A 17508-nucleotide genomic window follows, 5' to 3' on the forward strand; every position below is an offset into this window, starting at 1 on the left:
CTTGTCATTACGAACACCACAGCACCATAATGGCTACACTGAAAACTGATACGTTTGGTATCAAACTTCTCACCACATTAAATCCACACCGATGCCAGTGTGGGATTTAAGGAAAAATGCACAATAAGGGGCATCTCGGGGATGCCCCCTGAAAACTAACCCACCACTAGTGTCCAGGCTGAGTGGCTGTTTTCAGCTGCCACCACCAGACATGTTTCTGGACCCCTGGGCCGAGAGCCTGCTGCTCTCTTGGGCCTGAAACAATGCGTATCCTGGGACGAGGTGTCAAGCCTCCTCACCCAGGATGGGTAGGGTTCACGAAGGGGAAGCTTCAAAGGCTTTGTTAGCCTCACCAGACCATTTGCTGCTTTCAGCAACTAGTCCCCACTGGTTCTTCCCCCCATTTGGGCGGGAGAACCGGCAGAAAACAAGTGAGGGAGAGGGGCCCACCTCTGCTAACTCCACCACTCAGGTGCTGGAGGCGAGGTGAAGCCCAACTCTTAGTTCCCATTATCTTGAGGACGCAACCAATCAGGGACAGGCTCCTGCCCCTCTCCCACTGGAGGGTGCCACAATAGGGGGTGTACCCACCCCAAGGAAGGGACCCATTGGTCCCTGCCCTTTACCTACCTGTAACGTCCCTAAATCTAGTGTTTATGGGGCACCCTGAACCTTGCTTCCTCAGATCCAGAAACAACAAGAAGAAAAGAAGAAGAAGGACCGAACAGCCGAGCAGCCAGCTAACAAGAGGACAACGCTCTCTGACTTGGCCCCAGACCTACAGGCCTGTCTCCCCTCGAACCTGCTCCTGCGAAATCTTGGTGTGTCCTGCAGCCAGCAACCTCAAAAACCCTGGAGGGCCTGCCTGCCTTCACTTCCAAAGACTGCTTCTCCTGTGAACACTGCATTTGTTCAACTGCAACCTCTAGCAGCAGCCGGAGACCGCAAATCCAGCCCACTCTGCACCTGCCGAACTTGGTCCGAGCTCGAGTGGAAAAGCATCACAAGGTGGTCAACAGGTGATCCGGACTCGAGATCCGGCGACCCCTGACCTGCCTCAAGCCTCCAGCTGATGCCTGCAGCCTAAACCCAGAAAGCCCCCCTAACCGCTACCCGGAGCGGGTAAGAAGATCCAACCCAAAAGTCACCCCTTCACCTACACCCCACGGCCTTGTGTGCCCAAACTGACGGTGCCTAGCCAACCCCTAACTTCCCAACGTACCTCTCGAAGTGGTGGTCACACCCAGAAGTCCTTCGCCTCCCTGCCTGCAGTGTTTTTGAAAATCTGAGGTTCTCCATAGAAAAAAACAACAGGGCACCTGACCTCGAAACAGCTCCCTGCACCCGGCCGCCCCAGTACCGCTGAGGGTGCACCTTTTGTGCTACTTTGTTTCCCCATTTGCCCTGACCTAAACCCTAGAAGCTTTGCTCCCACAACCCAGTGGCCTGCTTGCCAGCAGTCACCAACCAGGGGCCCCCTATCCCCCATTGGATAACATTGGACCTCAACACTCTGCACTCGCCTGCCCTAGTTCCGCTGAGGGTTCAACAAGAGTGCATCACTGACCCTGAGGGACCCCTGAGTCTAAACCCAGAACCTTAACTCCCACAGTCGATAACTTACTTGTGAACTGATAACCTGTTTTTCTACCATAGGATAACATTGACAATTTTCTTCCAAAAAGGTTCCAAGTGTGGAGTTTTGAAATCTAAAAATATTCTTTACAAATCGCACAAATAACCAAAACGTATTTACTTACCTGTTTGCAGGAAATGTCCCAGTGCTGAATCTAGGTATCCAGCACTGAGTTAGAAAAGTAATGTAAAAAGTAACTTACCTGTCATTTACTGAAAAAGCCTATTAATTTAATTGTAGTGTATTTGCTAAGTATTGCAACCTGCTGCACCCCCGTAAATCAAACAAAGTACAATTCCTATTGCCTTTTCAAACTGTTCTACATTCAGCAACTTACTAATGAAAAGTATTTAATGCTTACCTGTGCCAGGCTTGCTTGCTTCTAAAAATAAAACAACAGTATATATTTTTATACAAAAACAATTGGCCTAGAGTTCAGTTCTTGAATTCATTTGCTGACTGAGTGTGTACATCAAATGCTTAACACTGTCCTCTGATGCTGCCTTACTGCTCGACCACTCTACCACAAATAGAGAGTAAGGTTCTAGCTAACTTTAACCCCTGCCTACCTCTGGGGTCACCTGGACTCTGTACACACTATACCTCAATTTGGTGCAGTATATAAAGAGCCAGTTTCCTACAATAGTTTCCCATGCAAGGCTTCAAATGTGTCCCCTTCAAGAATATTTAGCAAGTCTGTTGAATCAGTCTCAGGGTCAATTGTCAGATCCAGTGTTGGTGGACGGCCACACCCATCACTCTCTGCAGTGGTGGAATCCACAAAACCTATCCAAAGGGCGTCCCTTCATCGACCCATTTCCACAGACAGTGCTAACAGCATACGTATTGCTCACTGGTTGGGGAGCTCATCTCAAACTCAGACAATTCAAGGTTTGTGGAGTCAAAAGCAAAAACAACTTCCCACAAATCATCTGGAGCTGCTAGCAGTATTTCTAGCACTTAAAGACTTCCAGACTCACATTGCAGGCAAGGCTGTCCTGATACGCTCCGACAACAAGACCGGCATGTATTACATACAGACACAGGGGGGACACTCTCTCCAGCTGTCGACCCGTGGACAAGCCATTTGGAGGTGGGCCTTTCATCCCAAGATTTTTTTATTTATTTCAAAAACGTTAATTGGTAAGTTTAGAATCAATCGTTTTTATTGAGCAGCATATTATTCTGTAACACAGCTAGGCTGCCTACATCCATCGGCCGGCAGAACACAACCTAGCAATGTTCGAACACAGCCTTTGGGCCTACACCCCGGAGGGCGACCCGGCAAGGACAAACGAAGAGCCCGGAAGAGCCGCCAGGAGTTTCAATATTACTGCAATTTATAGAGAAAAAGCCAACAGTGGAACAAAAACACAAACCCTCCCGCCCCCCCCCCCCCCTTCCTGACTCCGCCCCCGCCCCCACCTCCCTCCCACAAGTTTAGACCTCATACAGATAAAAATATCTATTATGGACAAGAAGAGCATGAGAACACCTGACTGTGATACAATACAACAGTTGTCTGTGGAAGCCTAAGAATATGTTCCAGGTAGCAGGCTTTAGTCAATGTGGTCCAACCGAGTTTCCATCTTACAATGCTCAAAACGGTCCAACATAGTAGCATATAACAGAAGAGATGCAGTTGAGCATCCAGTAAAAAGGAGGGATGGGGGGGAAGAGGAGGGGGACCTCTCTGGCTGAGTCAAGATAGCTTAAGGACCATTCATCGGAATGCAGGTGGCGGGGCGGCCCTCCCCATTGGATGTCCTCCAGATCATATTTCGTCTACCCCTCACCCGCAGGGCTTTGGGCTTGTGTGCTGCGCTGATGCCAGTGTGGGATTTAATGCCAAATGCACTACAGAGGGCATCTTAGAGATGCCCCCTGAAACCTAACCAACTCCCAGTGTCCTGACTGTGTGGCTACCGAGGCTGCCACCACCAGACATGTTTCTGGACCCCTGGGTCAAGAGCTTGCCGCTCTTGGGGGCCTGAAACAATCCACATCCTGGGACGAGGTGCCAAGCCTCCTCCCCCAGGATGGGCAGGGGAAGCTTCAACGGCATGCCACCTTTTTTGAGCTTCCCCAGGCCAATTGCTGTACTCAGCAACTGGCCCCCACCACCTCTGACCCCCACTCTGGCGGGAAGACATGCAGGAAACCCTAAGTGAGGAAAAGGGGTGTGCCAGCCTGTGCCAACTCCACCCCTCAGGTGAGAGAGGCGAGGTGAACCACAACTCCGGGCTCCCGCCATCTTGAGGATGGGGAGCCCTGTCCAATCAGAGCTAGGACCCTGCTCCCCTCTCACAGGAGAGGAGCAGGATAGGGGCATAGTCACCCCAGGACAGGGACCCATTGGTCCCTGCCCTTGCCCTACCTGTAACACCCCTAAATTTAGTATTTAGGGGCACCCGGTACCTTCCATCCTCAGATCCCGATTCGAAACAAGAAGAAGAACAAAAAACAAGAAGACCTGCCGTGCAGCTGCTAACAAGGGGACAACACCAACTGACTTGGTCTCAAAAACCATGATCTCTGAACCTGCTCCTGCTAAACCCCGGCGTCTCCTGCGGACATCAACCTTGAAAACCCCAGAGGACCTGCCTGCCTTGACTGGGACTCCCATGAGCAGTGGTTCTTCTCAAACAGCAATACCCCTGGTGCCAGCCAGGAACCGTGAATCCAGCCCACTCTGCACCCGCCGAGCCCGGCCTTTGCCTGAGTGGACAAAGACCACGAGGACATCCCTCCGGCAACTGTGACCTGGAATCCAGTGCCCAAAGACCCTCCTCGGCGATCCCGACGACGACTGCAGCCTCACAACCAGGGACCCCTCCAACCGCGACCAGCTAAGGGTAAGATTTCCCGACACCAAAAGACACCCCTGCACCCCGCGCCCCACGGCCTCCTGTGCCCAACTCCTGGGTGTCTACCTATCCTTCAAGATCCCAACTTACCTCTCGAAGTGGTGGTCGCACCTGAAGAATCTCCGTCCACGAGCCTGCAGCTTTGTTCAATTTCCAAGTCTCCCATTGAATAACATTGAGCGCCCAACAACTCAAAAGCACCCTGAACCCAGCTGCCCGAGTGCCGCTGGAAGTGCAGCAACTACCCTGCTCTACTTCCCCACTTGCCCTGTGTAAGTGACCAGGAGCTCAGCTCCCACAGCCGCGTGGCCTGCCTGCTAGCAGTCACCAACCGAAGGCCCCCTATCCTCCATAGGATAGCATTGGGTCAACTCTCTCTGCCCCTGGCTGCCCCTGTGCCGCTAAGGGTGTAACAACTCTACCTACCTGACCCTGGGAGACCCCTGAGTCTATGCCCAGAACCTTAACTCTCCCAGTCGAGTACTTACTCAAAAGCTGATAACTCACTTTTCTTCCATAGGGTAACATTGACTGGTTTCACTCAGAATTTCTTCTAAGTGTGGAGTTTTTAAACTTTCAAATATTCATCTGAAATCAGCTGATCAATTAATTCCGATTTACTCACCTGTCTTCAGGAGATAACTCAGTGCTGTATCTTTCAGCCCAGCACTGAACCTGAAAAGTAATTATAACCGTGATTTACTGTTAACTCAATTTTCCTCCATAGGAAACTATTGTCTGGTTTTCACCGGGAAATCTCTTAAGTGTCCAAATTCCAAACTTCCAAATCTTTCTAAAAAATCGCCTAAATGACATAATCGAATTCTTTCAATTGTTTACAGGAGATGCACCAGTGCAGTAAGAAAAAGTAACAATACCACTACTTACCTCCTAAGTGAATTTCCTCCAGTAGGATAACATTGGTGATTCTATGTGACAAAAGATTATTTGTCAACTTTTAATATACAATAATATTCCTTAAAATTCACAACTTTAACCAAAACGCTTTTACTCAATTGTTTACAGGAGATGTACCAGGACTGAATCTAGGATCCAGTCCTGTGGTTAGAAAAGTAATCCTTAAAGTAATCTATTGCACTTAACTAGAAATTCCCATTGAACTCAATGTCACATTGTGTTTGAAATTGTGTTGCCTATTGCAACAACTGTGACTATCGTACTCAAAAGTCTATTGCCTATTTGAAAAGTATTTAACTAAAGTAACTCATTTTGAGAAAGCATATTTTGATATCTTGTTGGTTCTAAAATAAAACAACTATATTTTTATATGCAAAACAATTGGGTTAGAGTTCAGTGTGTGAGACCATTTGCTGACTGAGTGTGTACAACAAATGCTTTACACTGTCCTCTGATACTGCCTTACTGCTCGACCAAGCTACCACTTTAGAGAGTAAGGTTATATCTAACTTTAGCCTCTGCCAAACCTCTGGGGACTGTGGACTCTGTGCACACTGTACCTTACTTTGATGCAGTATATACAGAGCCACACTTTCTGGTGGATATCTGATCTGTCTGTAGAGTTCTCACTCCTTCCCCTCATTCTGTGGAGTGGCTGGTCTCTTTAACATATAAAAAGGTCAAAATGACGACCATTTGCTCAACACTGCGTCTGAGGTCAAAGGAGGAGAAAATTATTGACACCTATATTGGATTGCAAGGGTAGTACTTATATGCTGCTTAGTCACTTCCAGAGTGGTATGGAGACACAGGGAAGCTGCTTAATGCCACCTCCAAACCCCCTAGTACGCAAAAACACAGCTACAACAAAAATCTCCAGATCAAGTGTAGCGCCTGGGGATATTCTTAAGGTGAGGTATTTGCGGTTAGATACAATATCCCCCGGAAGGTAAATAATTTCTTCTTCAGATGCATAAAGTTAGGCGGAGTCTTATGCACTTACCCATGTTTTCTGTTTGTGATGTTATCAACCTTTCATGTTAAACAAGCAGTTGAGTTTCCAAAAAACCCTAATGCTTAAAGCAGAACAAGTTGCAGAACTCCGCTCCAGATGAGTAGCGTGCATAGCATGTGATTTACAACATTACAAGATTGGAAACAGTTTTTACAGATCAGTAGCATTTTCTTTACCAGTCAGGAGATTGTAATTATTCAATGTACTGCTACAGTTTGTAAGAAAACAACTTAGGCTTTGTTAATTAGTCTTTGCTCTAATGTCTGCTAATGTTCACCTTTTTTTCTTGCAGGGAAGTGACTAAGCCACTTGTTTCAATTGATAAAGCCAGCATTTTGCTTGTTGAAATCTTGGGTTTACTATGTAAAGGAATGGTGAGTGCTTCATGACTTGCTCAGTGTGAAACCCAGTGTGTGTAATATTAAGAACAAGACAGAAAAATGTCCACTTGCCTGACTGGTGAAGGACGAGTCAGGGGTGAATATTCTAAATAATTAAAAAGTTTCAATCTGCAACATTAGAGATCTTTGTGCATGACTAAGTTAAGTATTGTTTCAGTTGGGTACTTGCAAATGTGGAATTGTAGGAGAGGCTGTTTTTAAGATTCCTAATGCTGCAATTTTAAGAGAACCTCTTCTTGTCAGAGTTGAGCTTTAAGAAACAATCTCCTAGCAGTGGCAATAGCTTCCTCAATACAGATTCTACTTTCTCGAAAATGTCTTGAGTTAATAGGTTATCAGTTGATCACAAATGTCTTTTCCCCAGAGTCACAAGAAGGCTGGAGAGCTATGGAGGGAAGGTGGACTTAGCTGGAAAGAGTTCCTGCCAGAAGAGGAGGATGTAAATAAATTCATCACAGAGAAGGTAAAATCCCCTGCACGGTTTAAGTGGATATTAATAATTTGCTGTGCGATCGAGCAGATACTCGAATGTCTTTTAAAGCCAACTTGTGACCAGCAGATAAAAGCAACCTTCAGACCATCACAGCAATGTCAGGATACCTTGGCACCCTTTCAAAACTGTCTTTTATTTTGAGTAAACATACATTTATCACCAAGAGCACTGCACGGTGGACTTTTACTCTGAGAAGCCTACACAAGTCTGGGAGTTAAATGTTGACCCTTTCTAGTGTGCCTGCTTTCAGATCAATCTTCTCTCAGTCTTTACTATCCCTTCCCTCTTAAGCCTGACATTGTGTAGTGTGCAATTTCAGGCCTCGAAAAATCATAAATGCTACTAGACCCTGCAGGTCTAGTAACTTGAATAATCTGCTCGACCTAACTGTAACGTACTTGACCCATAAACCGGTCTCAAATAGTGTGACCCCAGCAAATATTTTGATTTGAGCTGCCTTTTTCTTCGTTATCGCATGAGAGCACCTTCAAATATGCAAGTTCAGCATTTTTGCTCTGCAAAAAAAGTTTGATTAAAAAATGTACTGCGCTAAGCCTTTGCTCCATGTATAATATGGATCTGGCCTACATATAGGGTACACATGACGCCTGACTTGCCTCTTTCCACTTGTTGCAAAAAAAGGCTCCGATCCCTCCTCTGCCCTCGGGCCAAGGTCGGCACCCACAAAATGTTTTGAGCTCGGCAACGAAGCACAAGGGAAAGCCCCCATGCTGGTGCCAAGCCGAAACATTCGGCGTCAAAACCGAAGCATGTCGTGGTAACGAATCCACCGTTATCAAAGAGTAAATCTTCAGACCCGAAGGGTTCGGAGCCGAAACTTTCGACGTCGAAAACGGTGACCAAGGACAACACATCGCCAAAAGAGCCAACAAAAGACTTGGTCTAAAGAGCCTCGGTCCGACGTTCCACCTTCAGATCCGAAACAAAAAGAACTGGTAATAAATCCAGACACTGGACATATCCATGTCAAATAGCCTGAAAAAAAGGAAGATGAACCTATAGAAGGATTACAACATTCTTCTAAAGAAGAAAAATGTGGGTACTAACCCTTCTCCACCTTCTCCACCTTGCATTCCACCTCCCTCACCCACTGATCCAAACTTACTCATCACACCCACAAATGCACCACCACCACTATCATTTGACCCACAAGATGAAGGGGATGGGGACGGTATGGGGTTGGGTATAGGCTACAGGATACTGACCCATTGGACCATTATGACACTGACCCAAACACAGATAATGACCCTGATTTATATCCATCAAGACCCTCACCACCCGATGACAATATAGGATATATTGAACTACTAAAAGGGCTGCTCATTATCACGGGGTGGAGCTGCATAAGGATGCTTTAGAAGAGGATTTCTTATTCGAATCCCTAAGTTACTCTCAGAAAGCCACTCAGGCACTGACAATGCTTAAAGGGATGCTTAAGCATACAGGTGATACCTTTAAAGATCCTGTGAGGGCAAGAATCATCACACCCAGGGTGGACAAAAAATATAAACCTGCACCATCTGAACCCGTCTATATAAAGGGTCTGCTGCCTTTAGACTCTCTTGTGGTTTCCAACGCTCGTAAGAGAGCTATCTCACAGACCACAGGTGAAGCCCCTCCTCCTGATAAGGAGTCGAAATTAATTGATGCCTCAGGCAAAAGGGTAGTGTCACAAGCATCAATTATTGGCTCATTGCTAAGGCACAAGCTTTGTTAGCTCCATTTAATAGGGCTCATTATGATGAGTTTGAAAAGCTCATGCAATTTCTCCCTGATGAGCATAAATCAAAGGCTATTTACCTTATTCAGTAGGTCAAACTAATCACAACTCTATCAGATGCGCCTTAGATGCAACAGACACCAGCGTACTGCTACGCAGGCATGCTTGGTTGAGAATTGCAGGATTCAAACCTGAAGTGCAAGCCTCTATTGACAACCAACCATTTGACAAGGACACCTCTGTGGTCCAGCAGTTGACACTGCTGGAAAAAATGAAAAAGGTGACTGAAGTCGCTAAGTCCATGGAGGCTTTGCAGTTAGCTCCAAATTGGGGATCCTTTCGTCGCTCCTTTTACAGGGGTGGCTCGAAGAATATATCGACAGAGAATCCCTCCTCCTCTTACAAGAGCAACAAACAATCGCCCTCATCAAGAGGCTATTTTAGAGGTGGGTTTAGAGGAAACAACGGAAAGGGAAGAGGCAGGGCAACTCAACATGCACTTCCCCCGTAAATAGCAAGCAGTGACTTCCTTTCGCTACCCCCGATCATTCCACTCGTGTTGGGGGGCGTCTCTCCCAATTTCTGCCTTTCTGGAATACAATAACCTCAGACAAATGGGTTTTACAAATTATCCTATATGGTTACTGCCTGGAACTTACAGACACTCCCCCAAACATTATTCCAAGATCACACGCAATGTCACAAGAACATCTCACCCTTCTCAGCAAGAAGTTCTCTCTCTGTTACAGAAAGGAACTATAGAACCAGTCCCATTACAATATCAAGGGGCCGGTGTATACTCCCTGTACTTCCTAATTCCCAAGAAGGACGGCTCTCTGAGGCCTTTACTAGACCTCAGGGAACTAAATCTGTACATTCAGTCGGACCACTTTCATATGGTGACACTACAACAAGTGTTCCCACTCCTTCAGCAAGGCGACTTTCTCTCCACTCCGGACTTAAAGGACGCCTATTTTCATATCCCAATACACTCTGCTCACCGCAAATACCTCAGGTTTGCGGTAGCTGGCCAGCATTATCAATTCAAGGTGCTTCCATTCGGAGTAACCACTGCGCCCAGCGTTTTCACCAAATGCCTGGCAGTAGTCGCAGCTCAGCTACAACAAATTCATGTCTTCCAAAGTTTAGACAACCGGCTCATAAAAGCCAGCTCACAACAAATCTGTCTATGCCACACTCACAGAACAGTGCAGTTGCTCCACAATCTTGGATTCACAGTAAATCTGTCCTAATCCCATCCAATCATCCACCACTCAAACATATTTGGGAGCTACTATAAACACTCAAAAGGCTCTGGCCTACCCCAAACCGGCCATAGTCCGCAATATGCAGGTTCTACTCTCTCAGTTTCAGCCTCAACACTCATTACTAGCTCGAGTGTTCATGCAGTTACTAGGAATGATGGCGTCTTGCATCCTGATAGTCCCTTACGCAAGACTTTAAATGTGTCCCCTGCAGGAATGCTTAGCACGTCAGTGGAACCCGGCTCAGGGTCTGTTATCAGATCTAATGTTGGTGGACGGCCGCACCCATCGCTCTCTGCAGTGGTGGACTACACAAACCCTTTTAAAAGTGCGGCCCTTCATCGACCTGGTTCCACAGATAGTGCTAACAGCAGACGCATCGCTCAGTGGTTGGGGAGCTCATCTCCAGACACACACAATTCAGTGCATGTGGAGCTTGAAGCAGAAGCAGCTTCACATAAATCATCATGAGCTGCTAGCGATTTTTCTAGCGCTCAAAGCGTTTCAAGTCCATCTAGTAGGCAAAACTGTCCTGATTCGTACAGACAACATGACAGTAATGTACTACTGCAAAAACAGGGCGGCACACACTCTGTCCAGCTGTCACAGCTAGCACAGACCATCTGGAAATGGGCCAGACGTCACAAAATATATCTCCTTGCACAACACCTTCCAGGAGTAAACAATTAGATTGCAGATACACTCCGTCGTCAAACACAACAGATCCATGAATGGGATCCACACCCTCAAGTTCTCCTCCCATTCTTTCAAATGTGGTGCTTTCCCGACATAGATCTGTTCGCCACAAACCTAAATGCAAAATGCCCAAGCTTCGCATCAGGTATCCACATCCATTGTCCAGAGGCAATGCACTATGGATGGATTGGTCAGGGATATTTGCCTACGTTTTTCTGCCTCTCCCACTCATTCCATTAGAGGTTCGGAAACTCACACATGCGCCCCTGATACTAAGCCTAGTTGCTCCCACATGGGCAGGCCAACCCTGGTTCACAACCCTGTTGGAGCTCTCAGTAGTTCCTCACCAAAAACTACATCTCACACACAATCTCCACACCCAGAGCCTTGGAGAGATAAGACATCCAAACCCCAGTCAGCTCAACCTTGCAATCTGGCACCTGAAATCTTAGAGTTTTGGCTACCTTAATCTCCCGCCAGAATGCAACAATATTATCAAAGAGGCTAGACGTGCTACCACAAGAGCCTGCTATGCAGCAAAGTGGAAGCGGTTTGTGATATCCTGTAATAACAATTAAAATCAGTCCGCTTGATGCTTCAGTTCACAACATTGTTATTTGTTACATCTGCAGCGTTCAAATTTAGCGTACATATCCATACGCTTATCTCTTGCTGCAATAGCTGCATACCTCCAGAATAGACAACATCCGTCTCTCTTCAGAGTGCCTGGCATTAAAGCATTTATGGAGTGACTTAAAAGAATCATTCCCCCAAGACATCCACCTGCTCCAGTGTGGAATCTCAACATTGTCCTCACCAGACTGAAGGGTCCACCATTTGCGCCATTGCACAGATGTGAGCTACAATTTCTCACTTGAAACATAGCTTTCCACATAGCTATCACATCACTAAGGAGAGTAAGTAATCTTCAGGCACTAACCATGGAAGAACCCTTTTTACAGATGCACTAAAATAAAGTTGTTCTTCGGACCAACCCTAATTTCCTAAAGGCAGAAATTACCTATGAAAGGTCATTTCAGTCTTTCATATCAACCAATCAGTTGAGTTGCCTGTGTTCTTTCCTCAACCAGATTCTCTGGCAGAACATGCTTTACACATCTTAGATGTTAAAAATAGCATTACTCTACTACATAGAAAGGACAAAACCTTTCTGTAAGACAAACCAACTATTTGTGGCTTTTGCTCCACCACATAAAGGCAATCCCATATCAAAATCAAGTATTGCTCAGTGGATCGTCAAATGCATTCAAACATGCTAAGCAAAAGCAAAACGAACATTGACAATTCCCCCTAGAGCACACTCCACACACAAACTAGGAGCTTCTGTGGCATTCTTAGGAAATATACCCATAGATGACATATGGAAAGCTGCAACATGGACTACACCTCACACATTCACAAGCCAAGCAGTTTTGATGACTGCACAAGCTACCGATTAGCCACCGCTTTGGGAGATAACTGCTATATAGTCTACGGAAAGCATGTGATCTACAGCTCACATGCCTCGAATGGAAAATACTACTTACCCAGTAAGCATCTGTTCTTGGCATGTAGAGCTGTATATTCACATGCGTCCACCTGCATCCCCGGATACCTATACCTGTTGCAGTTCACTCTTACCATTATATACATATGCATAGACATCTCTATTCTACTCTTGCTAACTCCATTCTCACCCTCTGTGGGAAAACAATCTAACAATGGAGTCGATGCCCATGCGCACTATCAACGAAAGGATGGAGTCACCTCCCTTGTGACTGGAAAATACTTATTAGAAGAAAAACTAAGTGAAAACATCTGGACCCAACACTAGATGGTGGGCTGTGCAAAGCATGTGAATCTACAGCTCTACATGTTAAGAACATATGCATATTGGGTAAGGAGCATTTTCCTTTACTTGCCTGTGCCAAGTCCTGCTTGGTTCTAAAATACAACATAAGTATACCTTTTTTATATTTGCCAATTGCCAATTGGTCTGGATTCTGTCTCTGAGTGTGTGTCAGTCCTTGATTGAGTGAACACAATACATGCTTAACACACCCTCTGGATAAGCCTAACTGCTTGCCCACATTACCACAAAGAGAGCTGTTGGTACTTACCAAATTTAGCCTCTGCTATACCTCTGGGGGCTCCCTGGACTCTGTGCACACTATATCTCATTTTGGTATAGCATATACTGAGCCAACTTCCTACATTAAGTCATTGCAGATCTGAGGTCCGGGTCTGGGGGAGCCACATAAATACTGAATTTAGGAAGCGTTTTAGGGGAGTAGCAGGTGGGGCCAATAGGCACCTCACCTGGGGTGACTACACCCTCTATTGTGAAACCCTCCTGAGGGAGTTGGCATAGACCTAGCCCTGATTGGAGGGGTCCCCTCATCCTCAAGAAGGGGGGGACTGAAAAGTATACTTCACCTTGTTTCCCCCCACCTTAAGGGTGGGGTTGGCAGAAGTGGGCACACCTATCTTTTTGAATTTTCTCTTCCAACTGGGGGTGTAAACCAGGGGCTGCCATCAGAGGCTGGGGGTCGCATTAGAAAGGCATCAGGCCTCTTCCCCCTTCGAGCACTGGCCCATTCTGGTAGAGGAGGCATGACACCTCAGCCCAGGATTTGCATTGTTTCTGGTCCCAGAGAGCAAGGGCTTTCCACCCAGAGGTCCAGAAACATGTCTGGTGGTGGCTGACTGCCTACAGTCTGTCAGTGTTGGTAGGGATTCAGTGGGCACTTCCGAGGTGCCCTCTGGGTACATGGTACAATTAATCCCATCCTGGCATTATTTATTTGATTTTTTTAAAGGAGTAGTTTGATACCAAACACTCCTATATTCAGTAAAGCCATCATGGTGCTTTGGAACTCGAGTTGTCCAGTTCCTAGCCCATGTACTCTCTATGGCTTCCCTGGCGTTTACAATATTTGGAAATAGTGCCCAATATTGTAGGAGCATATCAGCTCATGCAGATACGTCCTCACCTGTAGTGCAGTGCACCCTGCCTTAGGGCTGTGAGGCCTGCTAGAGGAGTGACTTATGTATGCTGCTAGGTAGTGTTAGTTGGCAATGCACCCAGACAGGGTTTTCTTCCTCCCAAGGGCATGCAGGCTACAAGGACAGTGGCATGGTCCCAGTGAGGTGGATCCCAAGGGACCTTCTTCCGCTCTCAGGCCCTAGGTACCCAGGGAACTTGAAGGGGGCAGAAGTACCAATTGGGAGTTTGTTTTAGGGAAGGAGCACTGGCACAGGCATCTGGTTGGCAGGGACCCTGTGCACTACATTTATAACCACATCAAAACCAGGCAAAATGTGTATGTGTATGGGGGGTAACCATGCAAAGAGGCACTTTCTCCCTCTCCCCGTGCCAGTCTGTCTACCTCAACAATGGGGCAGCCTTCCTACCAGATGTTACACAGCTGCCCTTCAAAAGCTGCACGTACACAGCTGCCCTTCAAAAGCTGCTTCACCTTTAAAGCCTGCTTTTTTTGGCTAACACCCAAATGGTTGTTCTTCTTCGAGCCATCTCGTGAAGCAGGCTCCATGTGTGCCTGGGAAGGCACAGAAGTTTTAAAAGCAACAGAGTGGTAGCTTTGGTAAAGCTACACACTGCAATAAGTTACATTAATTTCTACTTGGGATACAAGTGGAGCTTAATGTAACTAGTTGTTTGATACCCTCTTCGGTTGCGCTGTTCAGGAGTTAGCACAGCTGAGGGGTTTGTGTGTAATCCTGTCCTCGCCAATGGGACGACCAAGACTTTCCCCAGTAAAAAACGGTGTCATTTGCTTTACTGTCTGTACATGTAAAGTGCATGCCCTGCCTGTGTCCTGTGTTGCACCCTGCCTTTAGGACTCAACAGGCCTGCCAGAGGGATTACTTGTGCACATGTCCATGAGAAGTGGTGGGTTTACTGTTACTTCCAATCGCAAAGATGTGGGCTAGCAGTGCCCTACCAGTCACCAGTCTGCAGTGGTCGACTGGAGGACTTGTTTTACCTGGGGGGGGGGGGGGGTTCATTTGGGGTGGCACACAGTGCTGCAACCCCTTGGGTACCCCAATAATGGTTAACAGGGTATCATTTACTAGGGACTTGCAGATAAGTTAGCCATTTCTAATTTGGTATAGCCAATTTGACATGCATGTTTAGGGCTGTGGCACTGAGGTCTGATTAGCAGACCTTAGTGCACTGAGTCGAAAAGCCAACAGCATCAGTTGAAAAACTTTGGGGTAACCATTCATAGTCATTTCCTTACAGCTCATATCTCCTTCCTTGTTTGTGAATGAAAAAACATTAAGAAAATGTAATAGCCGAGACTGAATGTCAAATAGCAGTATGTTAGAACATGTAACATTTTCCTTGTCGTAAAACTGATGCAATGAGTTTGCAGATTTATTGCAGATAACTGACTGCAATCTGGAGTGTTTATGTAATGTCCTTCCAGTATGATTAATCTATTTGCATTCATTCTTCCCCAACAGAAAGTGGAGTACACCTTAGGAGATGAGACTGAGACACCGAGTCGAAAAGAGCTGTCATCTGATGACCTTTACAATCAAATGGAAAAACTACTGAAAGAAAACCCCAACAACCAACCAATATTTGACTGGATCGAGGTAGGTTCCAACATTTGGGAGTGATGTTGTAGTTGGAGATACTCTTTAGGAATTGTACCAGAAGTAGGTATCTGTGATCTGATTTTCTAGCTTTGATCTTTCTTACATTTACACAATTGAATTATTTCCTGTTATGAAGGAGTTAGTCCCACGTAACCTTATAAAAGCCTGTAAGGCATTTACAGTGCCATTATTAGCAAGTTGAATCAATATAAAAGACCCAAAGTTCAACCAATGAGAGGGTGCCCATTCTTCTGTCCCCTTCCCTCACCAGATGCCATCTCCCCTCGGATTTCTACCGCATGTCCTCGGGAAAGGCTTACCCAGAGCTTCACTGTCTTCAGGCAGACACATCCACGTTTACCCCAGAATTCCTTTTCAAAACCTTTTCTTTGGGTGCTGTCATCCAGCATCACTTCAGAATTAGATGAAAAGGGTATTTTTTTTTTTTACATGGAATCCTTTTCAAAGTCTGAGGTTTGTGAAACAAAGATAATTGACTCACAGAGTGAATCTTTAACATTCACCCTTTTCATAAGTCTGTGACTGCAAAATATGCAGGAAATTGTCAGCAAAGAATCTTGATTATGGGGACAGGTTTTTGGTGTGGTTACAGAAATGATGAATTCCCTCTGTAGGTATGCATCAGGCCAGAGCACTCCTGAGAAGGGTGGGGGGAGAACACAAATGCCATGTGTACACTGTTAAATTATGAAAATCTTCAGCATCTTTAACCAGCTTTGTCATCTTGTATGCCACTTAAAGCCCCCAAAAGGTTCCACATCTCTGCACCTGAACTTGAGGTACTGAGACCATCTGGCATCACCATCTTCACCTCAGCTTAAAAAGATGAAGGCTTGGTCAATGCATTTATCCTTTAAAAAGACCTCACCCACCCACCGTCTATTAAGCGGAAACACCTGTCCATGACATCCCATCTGCAAAGTATCCAGCAAGAACAGTGCCCATCGAAGACTGAACTATCCATTACTGTTGAGTTTACAGTGCACCTTAAAGCTGCAATTCTCCTCCAGCATACATTCCGTAGCAAAGTCCTGCTGAATGTGAAGGTGCTTGAAACTGAACCAGAGGAAAAATCTGACCCAGATGACTCATTCGGTGTGACATACAGACCAGGACAATTAAAGGCGTAAAATGTTAGACCAAAGCGCAAGAGCATGGTTACGCCCCTTCCTGCGACCAAGAACCACAGCAGTACTACTGCATTAATCATCTTTTCACAGACGGATCTGCTGGCTTGGTGATCTAATGCGTTCACTGTAGGGTCCTGTGTTTGACCTCATGGTTACAGGTTAAAATCCTATCGGGTCTACTCAGCCTTTCATCCTCCTGACATGGATAGAATGAGTACCTTTGTGTTGGGTAACAGTAAACATCTGTTCTCTACTAGGGAATTTCCTTGTATAGGTATAAGCACTGAATAGTTCAGCCCGCCTGCGGGGACCCCGGAGCAGTTCGTCCATATCTATCTTAACTGGAGATTTTCACCGTTCTTCAAGAAGTCCTGTAAAGACACTTATGAAAAAGACATATAATGCAGCCTATATACCTAGGCTGCAATTGCCAGATTCTTCATAATTAAGTCAAAAAAGGCTAATAGATTATATATGAGTATAATTTGAGATACTTTGTAAACAGTACAAATCTCCTCCATAAGCCCCCTTTTATGATAGGTGTTGGAATTGGAGGTCTCTAGTTGGCACAGGTAGATACTTGTGACAAATAGGGACCCTCTCCTCTAGTCAGAGTAAGGGGGGTACACTCCTAGAATAACCCCTGCTCACCCCCTTGGTAGCTTGGTACGAGCAGACAGGCTTATCTCAGAGGCA

At 46.0% G+C, this 17508-nt stretch overlaps 1 protein-coding gene across 1 annotated transcript in view; it reads left to right on the top strand.

Moving 5' to 3' along the window:
* LOC147665934 (eukaryotic translation initiation factor 4 gamma 1-like) overlaps positions 1-17508 on the top strand; it is a 152832-nt gene that overhangs the window by 85825 nt on the left and 49499 nt on the right. The window contains exons 11-13 of the mRNA XM_086949400.1: positions 6729-6810; positions 7202-7300; positions 15524-15658. Of these exons, the coding sequence (XP_086805526.1) occupies positions 6729-6810; positions 7202-7300; positions 15524-15658 (316 nt within the window). The remainder of the gene's footprint in view (positions 1-6728; positions 6811-7201; positions 7301-15523; positions 15659-17508) is intronic.

Source organism: Lissotriton vulgaris, unplaced genomic scaffold, assembly GCF_964263255.1.
Source record: "Lissotriton vulgaris unplaced genomic scaffold, aLisVul1.2 SCAFFOLD_3690, whole genome shotgun sequence".
In the NCBI taxonomy this organism is placed as follows: Eukaryota; Metazoa; Chordata; class Amphibia; order Caudata; family Salamandridae; genus Lissotriton; species Lissotriton vulgaris.